The following is a 13,147-nucleotide window of genomic DNA, read 5'->3' on the forward strand; positions in this document are numbered from 1 at the left end:
TGAGGCTGGCTCCCACTGAGCCCTTTCTCACTTCAGCCCCTGTGCCCCTCGCTTCTGGCTTTCCCGTCCCCCCGCTGCCCCAGGCCCCAGGGGCAGAGTCTAGTCCCCTCCACCCAGGTTCCCACTTCCTAAAAACAGACATGTAGATTTTGCTTCATTTCTGGAGTTTTACCACTTATTACCCCAGAGAAGCAGCCTGGATGCCCGTTCTACTACCAATTCTGTACTGGTACAGGTGCCAGGACCTGCGTGGGCATCCTAAGCAAGCACTGGGGCGCCTGGCTGGCTCAGTCAGTCGAGTATGCGGCTCTTAATCTCCGGGTGGTGAGTTCTAGCCCCACACTGGGCCTGGAGTTTACTTCAAACAAACAAAAAACAAACAAACAACAACAACAACAAAACAAGCATTGACGTTTTACAAAGTTCTTCAGCTAGGGAGCCTGGTCTAAAGGGCCTGCGTCCCTTCTGAGATGGTAATTAAAAGCCTTGTGTCCTTCTGCCCTTGGGTTTTAGCTTTGAGCGTGGGGCTCCCCCACTCTCCCCTGTTATGTCAGACATGGCCCTTATGAAAGGCCTTGGAGCCCTCCAACCTTCATACCATGAAGACCTCCCTGCTGGCATTGGGTAAAAGTGCAGACCCACCCTGAATGGCAGCCGGCCCTTATCGGAGGAGGGGGTTTTGTTTATTCTCGACACCCTCCTGGGGGGACGACCTTACCCCGAGCCTCTGTATTCCCTCCCCCCAGAGCTGGCCTGGAATAGGGCGTCCATTCAGATTCTCAGCAACACTGAGGCCAGGCCAGCCCTCCCTAAGTCCCCAGAGGTTGTGGGGACTTCCATGCATCTAGAATTTTATATTCTTTTTTGTTATTATCAAATAATTCTTTTCCTAACTATCGATTTTAAAAAGAGAAAAGAAGCTCATCATTCTGGTTATCCCAACACAACCACTCTTGTTACCTTGGCTTATTTCCCTCCAGTCTTTTTTTTTTTTTTCCATGTGTGCTTTTTACATAGTAACTCCTTCACTTAAGTGTGAGCATTTTCTGTGTGGCTGCATGGTCTTCATGACCATCGGTGCGGTGGCCGCTTCATGTCCTATCAAGGAGATAAACCTCAATTTGTTTTCCTGCTGTCAGACCAACGTTGCTTCCATTTTTCCCCAATGTAAACAACGTTAGGATGAATCTCCATATTCATATAGCCAGGCGGGCCAGCCAGGCGCCCTGGGTCTCAGGAGTTTCAGCATTATTGTGCCTTCTTTGAAAATTTTTTTTTTAATGTTTGTTTATTTATTTATTTATTTATTTTTTCAACGTTTTTTTATTTATTTTTGGGACAGAGAGAGACAGAGCATGAACGGGGGAGGGGCAGAGAGAGAGGGAGACACAGGATCGGAAACAGGCTCCAGGCTCTGAGCCATCAGCCCAGAGCCTGACGCGGGGCTCGAACTCACGGACCGCGAGATCGTGACCTGGCTGAAGTCGGACGCTTAACCGACTGCGCCACCCAGGCGCCCCTGTTTATTTATTTTTGAGACAGGGAGAGACAGAGCATGAACGGGGGAGGGTCAGAGAGACAGGGAGACACAGAATCCGAAACAGGCTCCAGGCTCTGAGCTGTCAGCACAGAGCCCGACGCGGGGCCAAACTCACGGACTGTGAGATCATGACCTGAGCCGAAGTCGGACGCTCAACCGACTGAGCCACCCAGGCGCCCCTATTGTGCCTTCTTTGTAACACCACTTCCATTATGGGAGTGGGGAGCACAGGCCTTGGGGGTAAACGCTGTTAATGCATTCACCAATAAGGCTGACTTGGAGTTAGAAACACAAGACAAGCCTATACGACAGCAGAAACATGCCTAGATGGTCACAATATGGTTCCTACGTTTGTGTCATGCTTCACAATTTTCTTTTTTTATTTAAAAAAAATTGTTTTAATGTTTGTTTATTTTTGAGAGAGAGAAAGAGAGAAAGAACGAGCAGGGAAGGGGCAGAGAGGGAGACACAGAATCCGAAGCAGGCGCCAGGCTCCGAGCTGTCAGCACAGAGCCCGACGCGGGGCCCGAACTCACAAACCGCGAGATCATGCCCCGAGCCGAAGTCGGACTCTTAACCGACTGAGCCACCCAGGAGCCCCATGCTTGGCAATTTTCAAAGTCCTTCTGCATCCATTTGCTCACCTGACCTCACAGAGGCCCGGGGGGTGGGAAGAAAATGAGATACTGCAAGGTTGCAGGTGGCCGTATGGTCATTCCTCCCACTGGCCCCCATCTCCTCCGTCCTGGGCCCGTCAGCCTCTTGAACATCTGTACTCACGTGGCATTGCCTTTGCATTTTGCTCTCCAGGTGAAAGCAGAAATGGAGACGCTGGTAAGGGAGAAGGGTGTCAACTCCTTCCAGATGTTCATGACCTACAAAGACTTGTATATGCTTCGGGACAGTGAGCTCTATCAAGTGTTGCACGCTTGCAAGGACATTGGAGCGATCCCCCGAGTCCATGCTGAGAATGGGGAGCTCGTGGCTGAGGCAAGGCCGTAGAGAATATTGGGGAAGGGGGGGCTGGGGCACCGATAGAGACAGTTCTCAGGGGGATTCCTGACCACCCATCGCCCATCCCACAATTTCGTCCAGACAAAATGAGTTATAAAAGGCAGTGTGAGATGTTAACACCCCAGATGACAAATCTTTGTCAGAAAATCCACTTGTCTACTGTCTGTCTGTAAAAAAAAAAAAAAATCTCTTCATAGTCCAAAAGGGTTTCTAAGTCTTAGATGATAATGTCTTAGTTCTGGTGATATGATATTTAAATTCCATGATAGCAAAAGAACTTGGAGCACCTCTAAGAAATATTTTTAATGAGATTTGACATCAGAATAAATGACAGTCAGCTCTCCTCTTTCCTCCGCTTTCCTATCACCTCTCCCCCACCACCCCCGAGGAACTGAGATATTATAGCAATCTGCTCACTGGTGGATGAATCCCTTTGTACCTCCTGGATCTTAAATAGGATGCTTGGTAAGGGTTATTCTAGGTGTTGCTGGAAACTAGAGATTTGACTAGATTTCCGGTGGGGAAATTCTGATTTTCTTTGGTCTTGATGGTCCACAATCAAGTGGTCTTTGATGGTGGTCTTTGATGTCCCAAGCCTATTGGGTAGTTACAGAACTGGAATTTTAAGAGGAAAAAAAATACGTTCAGTCCTTAGGAAGCAAGGTGCAGGAGAGCCTGGCTGCCAGGGAACCCCATACTTACTCTGCCCTCTTTGGAAGGCGGATACTGCAGAAGTGAGCAAAGCGGCAGGCCTATTGGAATGCACGGTGTCCGGCATGGTTTCGTGTCCCTGGGGTTCGTTATTTTCTCGTATCTGTATGGTTCTCTCAATTTTCTTTCTTTTGCTGTTATTCAGGGTGCTAAGGAGGCGCTAGATTTGGGAATCACGGGCCCAGAAGGAATCGAGATCAGCCGCCCAGAGGAGGTGAGGAAAACTGACTATGCCTCTTCTCAGCTTCTTTCCTGTGGATTCACAGAACCTTTAGGATAGAAGAGGCATCAGTAAATATAAGTTGCATATTATCGCTTTCTCCGTGGGTGAAATTCGCATCTGGAAGCTTTTCAGGGAACAGCCATCACCCTGCGGAGGCTGCCTTGGCCTTGAGCTTCCTTGGGAAAGACTGTTTGGAGGAAACCAGACCCACCTAATTTGATTCTGATTTCAGGGATCTGAGGGAGACCATGTGAGCACATCGGGGGCTGCGTTCCCCAAAAATTGAATGGGGAAAGAAAAGACAGAGTGAAAACGCTTTCGGGTGTAAGAAGAAATTCCAGATTATAAGCCAGTGATTTAGTGTTGTAGGAATGAGAGCATCTGAGGAAAACTGTGGACCCTTCCCACCAGAAACCAGAAGCACATACGTGTCTATACTCTTGCCCCCTTGTTACCATATTAACCACCACGGTGATCATGAAAAGCCTTGCTCTCCTCTGCCCTCTGGTTTAATCCTGGCACAGTTTGGCAAGGTGCCCACACAAATCCCCAGCGGTCCCCCCGCTAAAGATGTCTGTTCTGGGGGGACCTCACTGGACAAATCATGCCTTCTCATCCTGCGACCCCATTCCGACACCTGCCGTTTGTGAAGAGAAAGCTATTTCCCATTTCTTCAAAGCGTTCAATGCAGAGTGGTGGCTGGATGTCCATGAGGGATCGATGGGAGGCCCTGAGGGACGAGGAGCCAGAGACCAGATGTCATGGCACTGCCATCAGACATGCAAGGCCCTGTGAGGACCTGTAAGGACAGGAGTGGGCGGGTGGGCACAGGACTGGGCTTTGTTCAGTTGTATGAGGGAAAAAGCCAAGCTCTGACTGTAGGGTATTAATAGCGAGAGTCACCACTGTTATCATCTACTGGTTAAAGGCTCTACGCCAGGAGAGATTTTGCCCTCCAGCAGACATCTGACAATGTCCAGAGGTATTTTTGGTTGTCCCACCTGGGGGGGGGGGGGGGGCAGGGGGAGGGTGTGGTACTGCTGGCATCCAGTGGAGAGAGGTTAGGGATGCTGCTTGACGATCGATCCTACAGTGCCCAGATAGCCCCCCGCCACAAGGAGTTACCCGACTCAAAATATTCATGGTGCCGAAGTTCAGAAACTCGGATCTAGGTTAATTTCCAGCTTGATATTAGTGAGTATCATTCCTTGCTACTGCGCTTGAGGTGGCTGTGGAAAGAATACCCCAGAAAACACGGAGGGGTTTCTAGGTTTCTGTTTCCTTTTGTTTTGTTGCCTTTTTCTTTTTTTGAGAGAGAGGGAGAGAGAGAGAGCATGAGCTAAGGAGAGGCGGGGAGAGAGGGAGGGAGAGGATCTCGAGCAGGCTGCACACTGCCAGCGCAGAGCCTAATGCAGGGCTAGAACTCATGAACCATGAGATCATGACCTGAGCTGAAATCAAGAGTCAGACACTTAACTGACTGAGCCACCCAGGTGCCCCAGATAGGGAAGAATTTTTAAAAATTTGTTTTAATGTTTCGGTTTGACAGAGAGAGTGTGTGTGTGTCAGAGTGCCTGTGAGTGGGGGAGGGGCAGAAAGAAGAAGGGCGGGGGGGCGGGGGAGGCGGGGGGGGGGGGGGCGGGTAGCGGCAGAGGATCCAAAGCAGGATCCAAAGCGGGCTCCGGGCTGACAGCAGAGAGCCTGAGGTGGGGCTCAAACTCGAGAACCGTGAGATCGTGACCTCAGCCAGAGTCATATGCTTAACTGATTGAGTCACCTAGGCGCCCCCCCCCCCAAATTTTTTAAAGTTTATTTATTTTTAAGGGGGGGGGGCAGAGAATCCCAAGCAGACAGCACAGAGCCCCATGCAGGGCTCAATCCCACGAACCATGAGATCATGACCTAAGCTGAAGCCAAGGGTTGGATGCTTTAACTGACTGAGCCACCCAGGTGCCCCTCGTTGCCTGTTATTTAAGGCCTGAGTAGCATCCAGCGAGGATATGCCTGGTGTAGTAAATCCTCAGATTCTCTCAGGGTGAGAAGAGGTGGTTGGAGCTTGGTGCCCCTGCCCAGGGCTTACCCCCCGAGCCAGCCCCTATGGGTGCATTTGGCCCCTCCGGCCCAATGTTGGATATTCCAGCACTTTCTACAAAGTGGGCTCTTGAGCAGAGGTGGGCTTGCTTGGGAGAGAGGCTGAAGCTTGTTTTCTTCCTGTCCTTTGTTTCTTACAGCTGGAGGCTGAAGCCACTCACCGAGTTATCACCATTGCAAACAGGGTAAGTAGACCCCGGCTCACCCTAAACCCATTCTTGACTCTGGGATCAGAAACCAGCATCTTCAGTCTACACAGTAGAGTCCCATTCTGCCCTGGGTGCCACCACCATGCCTGGCTCACAGGACCCCAAAACCGTTTCCTGGGTGTTGTTATTCCCACAGACCTGGCAGAAGTCCTCCTAGCTGCCAGCTGTCTGTCCTCCCCGCCACCGCCGTGAGCTTGCTGAGTCTGGCTTCATTGCTCAAGTGGAAATGGCTCCCATGGGAGGCAGGGTGAGTTGGGTGTCCACAGAGCCTCACTGCAAATGAACTCTGTTTCCTGTAGAGGAATTCGGTAGATGGCTTGCTTAGAGAACCGTGATCGAACCCTCTGCCTCTAGACCACTTAGAAGTTTTCCTTGGTATCGCTTAGGGCGAGGGGGTGCTGACACGGTGTGGGAAACGAACAAGACGTGAGACCTTTACCAAACACAAAGCTCTCAGCGTATGTGCATCACTCAACCACTCTGATATACTATTTTGTTATCTAACGTTGGAATGATATCACTTCTCACAGGAGGATTGTGAGGGTCAAAGGGGGGCAGAGAAAGAAAGGCACTTTATAAACAGTAGATATATACCAAGAAATATACCAAGGTTGTTTCTCCTAAACCATCATTAAAGAGTTCGATTTGCTCAGATAATCTGTGCTGTCACCTCGAGAATACCAGTTTTCTAAAGTGTGGCGCCTGGACCAGCAGCACCCGTGTTTGTTAGAAATAGAAACTTAGAATTGCAGATTCTCGGGCCCATACCCATTGAATCAGAAACTGGGGACGATGCCCAGCAGTCTGTTTTAAGAAGCCCACCCATGGTTTTAGCGGGCACTAACGCTCGAGAACCTCTTCTCTGAAAAGACATGGGCGATCCCGAAGGATGTAAGTAAGCATGAGGGCGTGGTGTTAGGAACGCTGGGGACAAGGCAGAGGTTGGAGGTCCAGCGGATCTCAGAATTAGTAAAGTTGCACCAAGCACGTCAAATGTCAGGCCAGTTCCTAAGCTCTCTGTCCTCTCATTTTGATGAGCAGAGAAGACATCAGAGTAACATTTGGGAAAAGTTTCCCATGAGCAGTTTACAAGTCTGGGTGCCGGTCGAGGACATTGATTTACTGGCACACCAGTGGTTACGATACCAATGATTTCCTGACGGAGACCGACCCCAGGATAAGGAAAGATGTCAACAACAAAAAGCCAGCTTCCTGTTTTTTAGCACAAACATATGCCCAGGCAGGTGAAGCCGGGGACCATTGTCGCATCGCTCGGCAGAGGAAAAGCTCATCGATATTACAACCCAGGTGTCCATTTGTAAGACCAGTCCTGCCTGACATAGACCCTGAACCCCAAACCTCTTACATTTTGTTTCTTCTCAGGGTACATTCTGTCTACTGGTAAGGCAGCCCTTGTTGTAATTTTAGATACGAAGTATGATCCATGACTGTCTCTAGGTCGTCACGTTCATGAGCAGGAAATTTAAAAAGTCCCTGGTGTTAAGTTATAAATCATCTTGACTCCGGCTGGTGGAATATTTGAGGCTCGGCCCTGACATTCCCCTTGGGCCCTGGTGCTTGCCTCCTCCGTGCTTCCCCTAGTCTGTGCTCTGGCCGCCAGCCTGCCTTCCCGGTAGAAGACGCTCTCTCCCTGCGAGTGGGGCTAAGACGTGCAGAGGGAGGTGCCGGGGCCCGGACTGGTTTGGCTGGGGCTGTGCTAGTGCTTGTTAGGTTCACGGGGCTGATGCGCTCTCCTTTCTGCCGGTTTCCTTGTTTAGACTCACTGTCCAATATACCTGGTCAACGTGTCCAGCATCTCGGCCGGTGACGTTATCGCAGCTGCTAAGATGCAAGGCGAGTCCTTGGGCTGGAGTGGACCGTGCGCACGTGTGGTGGGGCTGCAGCCCTGCGGGGTCCCCCGGAGTACTCTTTTTTTCTCTCCCGCCGCCCGCAGAAGCACTGCGCTAGCCTGGGTTCGGTGCGCTAGAAGCAGTGTTTTCCTCTGTGCATTTGCATGCATAACAGCTCTGCGGAAGTGTCTGTCACCTCTCCCGGGTCTGGTAAAGTTTTCCACGTTTTCAGTCAGCTCCTTAATTGGTATCTTTTTGGCCTCTTGGGTTTTACTGGTCGTTGCCTTGGCAACTAACATAAAATCCTGGACCGGTTCCAGCGGACATTTCAAGGGGATGCCTGGGAAGTCCCCGGAGGAGTAACAGTGTATGGACCCAGCTTCCCTTCCAGCCACCCCACACCCTGTGTGCGAGCCCCGATACCTGTGTGTCGGCTGCTGCTGAGCACTGGGCGGCACCTGAAGGTTTTTATACTTATAGTCTTGGCCCGGCTCAGGGTGCCAGTGAGGTCCTGGAAACGGGAGAAACAAAGTCATGGTCACAGACCTGGGGAGATAAATCAGAGCAAGGGCTTTCAGCCTTCTGGTAGAACTGCCCGCGAGATCCTGCCTTCCGCCTCTCCCCCAGTGGGAGCCCTTGGGAGTCTCACCCGCACCGCTGGCCCTCCTTCCTCCCATCAGTGCCCTGAAGCACCCGTGGTCCCCCCAAATGGCGGTGCTGCCCCTCTTCGGCACCCTTGCCCTTCTGTTCTCCTTGCCTGGAGCCAGCATGGCAATATGGAGCTCTCCGGCCTTGAACCCAGCTGTGCCCTCAAACCCCCGTGTAAGCTCAGGCGAGTCCCTTCCTCTCTCTGACTTCAGCTCCTCTGCCTATGAAATGAGAAGCTCAGACCAGTGATCTCTCAGGCCACTGGCTTCCCAGTCACGGTTTGACGTTTCTTCTTCTAGGGAAGGTTGTGCTGGCCGAGACCACCACCGCCCATGCCACTCTGACAGGCTTACACTACTACCACCAGGACTGGTCCCACGCGGCCGCCTACGTCACGGTGCCTCCGCTGAGACTGGACACGAACACCTCCACCTACCTCATGAGCCTGCTGGCCAAGTAAGGCATTTTGGCAGAACCTCTGTGGGCCCCGTAGCACATCCTTAACTCATAATATATGCCGTCCTGGGAACGTACACGTCTTCGAGGTGATGTCGCAGAGGCCCCAAATCTGACCTAGGTCTGGTTCCATTGTGCCCGTAGGATGACTCTGTTTTTGTTACCTTCTCCAGAGCCCATCAGCTAATTGCCATCCCAATTACCTGTCGGCTTCTCCGACCACTTGATTTGGAGCGAGAGCTTCTGCAGTGTTAAGAGTCAAGAGCATATATGAGACGGTGAATGGTGGTTGTTCAGAATTTCCAAGGACATTGCTTTTACACTGAGGACCACTTCAGGGCTGTAGGATGTGGCTGCTGACTTATTCTAGAATATATGTGGGCCTTTCTGTCTCTTTTTTCCTTACCTCCCCCTCCTCGTTGTTTCGCATGTGGTTTCCCCTTTCTTTCCCCTTTTTCCTTTCCTTCTGCCCTCTCTTCCTCTTTCCCCCTCATTCTTCCCCTCCAGATCTCCTTTTCTCCAGCTCCTCTTGTTCTAACACGATTTTCTCCCATATGATCCAAATCTAAAGGAAAAGTTTTAACGAATAGTCTGAATTCAGTGGGACACAAAGATGAAAAGATTTTGTTTTGTCCCAAACTGCTTGCAGCTTCTTTCTTTCCTTTAGTGACATTTTGCATAGAATCCATTGTTTTCTCTCCTTCTTGGTTATTAAAGTCTAGTTTATTTTTTTTCTTAAAATGTGTATTTATTTTTGAGAGAAAGAGAGAGCTGGGGAAGGGCAGATAGAGAGAGAGGGACAGAGGATCCAAGGCCGGCTCCACACTGACAGCAGAGAGCCCGATACGGGGCTGGAACTCACAAACCATAGGATCATGACCTGAGCTGAAGTCAGACACTTAACCGGCTAAGCCACCCAGGCGCCCCAAGTCTAGTCTAGTTTAAATGTCAGTCTCCTCCCTTCCCCGTGCCCAGTCCCTGAGTAGGGGGATTCTTCTCCATACCCAAGCACCAGTCTATACTCCTGCTTCTCAGACTCAACGTGACTGGCCTTTGGGGCCCTCCTTATGTAGGACACATGCCCTTGTGGGCTCTCTTGTGCAGCCCTCATACAATCCCCTGATATGGAAGATGGATTCCAGTCCAACCTCTTCCACCTACACCTTCCTTGCTTCTAGAACTAGTGGTGTCCCTGTGAACAAGGACCCTGGAAGGCAGCTCCAGCCTGACCACCTTCTACAGTGTCTGGGGCCGAGGGAAAGCTCACACAGCTTTGCCACTCTCGACGGTGGGAGGGCAGTCTGTCCCCATCCCACTGGCTCTCCTCACCTAGAGGCTCAGGGCGGGTCCACCGGCCCCCTCCCAAACAAGAAGCCCACAGCCATCACCTCTGTTTTCCGTGGGTGAACCTGTTGCAATGTCCCCTCCTTGACTATGGAGGAGACTGCTAGGAGAGAGGGTAGGGAAACCGCACTCGAACACGAAAAGAAGGAAGAGGAAAAGACTACAGGACTCTCCATCCTGTGATACCTCAGTCTCCCTCCCTGTCGTAGGCTTTTATATACCTGGGGGGAGGTGACAGCCCTCTTCTCTTCGAGGGTGATGGTGAGGATGATTGAGGGAAGTAGCCAGCCCCGACTGAAGATGGCTGTCTTGAGAAAAAGGGGCACTTATTTCATCCAGGTCCTTAATGTTCCCTCCTGGTCGCCGACAATTGGCAAATTCCCACTCAGCATCCTGCTGTGTTAACACCTGAAAGAGGAGTATAGGGTGCAGTCAGTAAGGTCTCGGGGCGCAGGTGGCCCCAGAGGGCCAGTATATGCGTGGCCCAGTGCAGCACCTGCTTTCTGTCCCACAATATTGCTGTGATCCTGAGCAGCAGCACCCCTTACACATTTAGCTAAATTAGGGTGTACGATGGGGCGCCTGGGTGGCTCAGTCGGTTAAGCGGCCGACTTCGGCTCAGGTCATGATCTCTCGGTCCGTGAGTTCGAGCCCCACGTCGGGCTCTGTGCTGACAGCTCAGAGCCTGGAACCTGTTTCAGATTCTGTGTCTCCCTCTCTCTGACCCTCCCCTGTTCATTCTCTGTCTTTCCCTGTCTCAAAAATAAATAAAACGTTAAAAAAAATTTTTTTTTTTTTTTTAAATTAGGGAGTACGAGAGAGGAGAAATGCCAGATCAGCTCTGACTTAAAAATGCTTTTCACTGCAGAGGGCACCTGGGTGGCTCAGCTGGTTAAGCGTCTGACTCTTGATTTTAGCTCATGTCATGATCTCATAGTTTCTGAGTTCGAACCCCACCCCCGCTCAGGCTCTGAGCTGACCTGCGGGAGCCTGCTTAGGATCCTCTCTCTGCCCCTCCCTGGCTTGTTCTCTAAGATAAATAAGTAAACTTTAAATATATATGTTAAAAATAAATAAGGAAATAATTTTTAAAAATGCTTTTCACAGGGAAATGCCAGCCAGCCTCTTTTCCATCTTTATCAACACAACCAAAACAGACAAGAACCAGGAGCCCACTGTAGTAATTTGGGCTCAGTGCCAAGGTCAAAAAAATCTTTTGAAGTACCTCTGCTTGCCACAGGCATATTTGCTGGAAGAACAAATAGGTGGCAACTGCCCCAACCTACCCAGATGACAGTGGCCCCAACACATTCAAATAGGCAGGGGCAAATAGTGCTGTTAATGGAATCATTTAAGGTTTTATATCTAGCCTATTTTTAAGGTAACTTAAATACATTTATTCACTTAAGTCGAATTGCAGTTTCATGCTAACTGTCCTGAGAAGAGTTTGAATCCCTTTTGAAGATCGGTGCATATTGTACAAGTGTGTAATTTTATGGAATTTGGAGCAGCGTTTGAACATTTTTGTTGTGTATAGGAATTTGTGGTACTGTCGTTTCGTTTTTAGGACACCTTGTTGGTGATAATTGATATCCTACAAAATGCTTGACAGAAAACCCAGGCACCAATTACCATATTCTTATAAGAAAACGTGCACTGCTTTGTTACGACCCACGTTAGCATGTGACTTCTTCCATATCAGGGGGGAAAGCACCATCTATGGGTGTAAGGATTTATCCTTTATTTAAAATCTAATGTCACTAACTAAAATTTCAATTAAAAATTAATTAATTAATTAAAATTTTGGTGTTGACATAAATAAACAAATAAGTAAATAGATAAATAAATAACTAATAAATCCAGTTTCTTGGGGCGCCAGGCTGGCTGGCCCCGTCGGGAGAGCACGCAACTCTTGACCTTGGGGGTGTGAGTTCCAGCCCCGTGTTGAGGGTCGAGATGACTTAAAAATAAAACCCCTAAAATCAAATCTAATTTCTTCCTCCTGTTTTTTTTTCTTCTTTTACTGACACGTGGTTGACACACGATGTGACGTGCTACACGCGAGTACAGCAGCGACTTGGCACTCTCTGTGTTATGCTGTGCTCACAAGTGTGGCTACCTTCTGTCACCCCGCGGCGCCGTCACAGTACCGTGGACTGTATGCCCCACGTTGTGCCTTGCGTGGCTGTGACTTACTGGTTCCATAACTGAAAGCCTGTACCTCCCCCTTTCCTTCACCCATTTTGCCCACTCTCCTAGCCACCCCCCGCCTCTGGCAACCACCAGGTTGTTCTCTGCGTAAAATTTCATTTCTGAAAGGGGCCAGAAGTTCTCTTCATTTGAATATGTAAAATTTTAAAGGACTTGAGGGGCGCCTGGGTGGCTTAGGCGGTTGAGTGTCTGACTTCGGCTCAGGTTATGATTTCCTGGTTCGTGAGTTGAAGCCCCGCGTCGTGCTCTGCGCAGACAGCTCGGAGCCTGGAGCCTGCTTCGGATTCTGTGTCTCCCTCTCTCTTGCCCCTCCCCCACTGGCGCCCTGTCTCTCTCTCTCAAAATAAATAAACGTTAAAAAAAATTTCTTCAACTACTTAAAGACAGTCATGTTCTAAACTTTAAAGGGTATGGATGTGGGTGTCGAATTTCCTAGATTCAGGGCAGCACTAGGAGACCTCAGAAGCTCTTCTGGAAAGTGACCACACTCCCCGAGGGGCACCTACTTGTGTAGGAGCCTTTTTTGAAAGGTGGTTGCTCAGTAGCACTTGGTTCAAGAATGGGAGTTGAGGTCCCTGACCCTGAGCCAATGATTCTGATGGGCACCTCTTCTGATCTGAGCCCTGCCTGGGGGTCTGGAGGACCCCTGAGGAGAAGGTGAAACTCTGATGGGTTCTGCAGGCCCGGGGAATGTGGGCAGCACTGAGGCGCCCTAGAACAAACCCTCTGCTCTGTGGAGAGTGTCCCCTGCAATCTCTGAGAAGGCCCAGAGCAGCGTGTTTGGCTAAGGGAGACACCAGCCCATGCCACAGGAAGGGCTAAGTCATCTCACTGTGAATTTGGCCGAGGA

At 50.2% G+C, this 13,147-nt stretch overlaps 1 protein-coding gene and 1 long non-coding RNA gene across 3 annotated transcripts in view; one reads left to right on the forward strand and one right to left on the reverse strand.

Moving 5' to 3' along the window:
- DPYSL5 (dihydropyrimidinase like 5) overlaps positions 1 to 13,147 on the forward strand; it is a 103,605-nt gene that overhangs the window by 74,872 nt on the left and 15,586 nt on the right. For both annotated transcript variants that reach the window (XM_086700198.1, XM_086700197.1), the window contains 5 exons: positions 2,351 to 2,530; positions 3,411 to 3,479; positions 5,720 to 5,764; positions 7,567 to 7,642; positions 8,586 to 8,742. In XM_086700198.1, coding sequence (XP_086556324.1) covers positions 2,351 to 2,530; positions 3,411 to 3,479; positions 5,720 to 5,764; positions 7,567 to 7,642; positions 8,586 to 8,742 — 527 coding nt within the window. The remainder of the gene's footprint in view (positions 1 to 2,350; positions 2,531 to 3,410; positions 3,480 to 5,719; positions 5,765 to 7,566; positions 7,643 to 8,585; positions 8,743 to 13,147) is intronic.
- On the reverse strand, positions 3,135 to 10,450 carry LOC147582307 (uncharacterized). Its single transcript, XR_015248954.1, has 3 exons — positions 10,308 to 10,450; positions 8,062 to 8,149; positions 3,135 to 3,534 (listed from the first exon to the last, which is right to left on the reverse strand). It is a non-coding gene; the product is annotated as an uncharacterized LOC147582307 (long non-coding RNA).

This window comes from Puma concolor, chromosome A3 (genome assembly GCF_028749965.1).
Source record: "Puma concolor isolate L17-30 chromosome A3, mPumCon1.1.hap2, whole genome shotgun sequence".
NCBI lineage: Eukaryota > Metazoa > Chordata > Mammalia > Carnivora > Felidae > Puma > Puma concolor.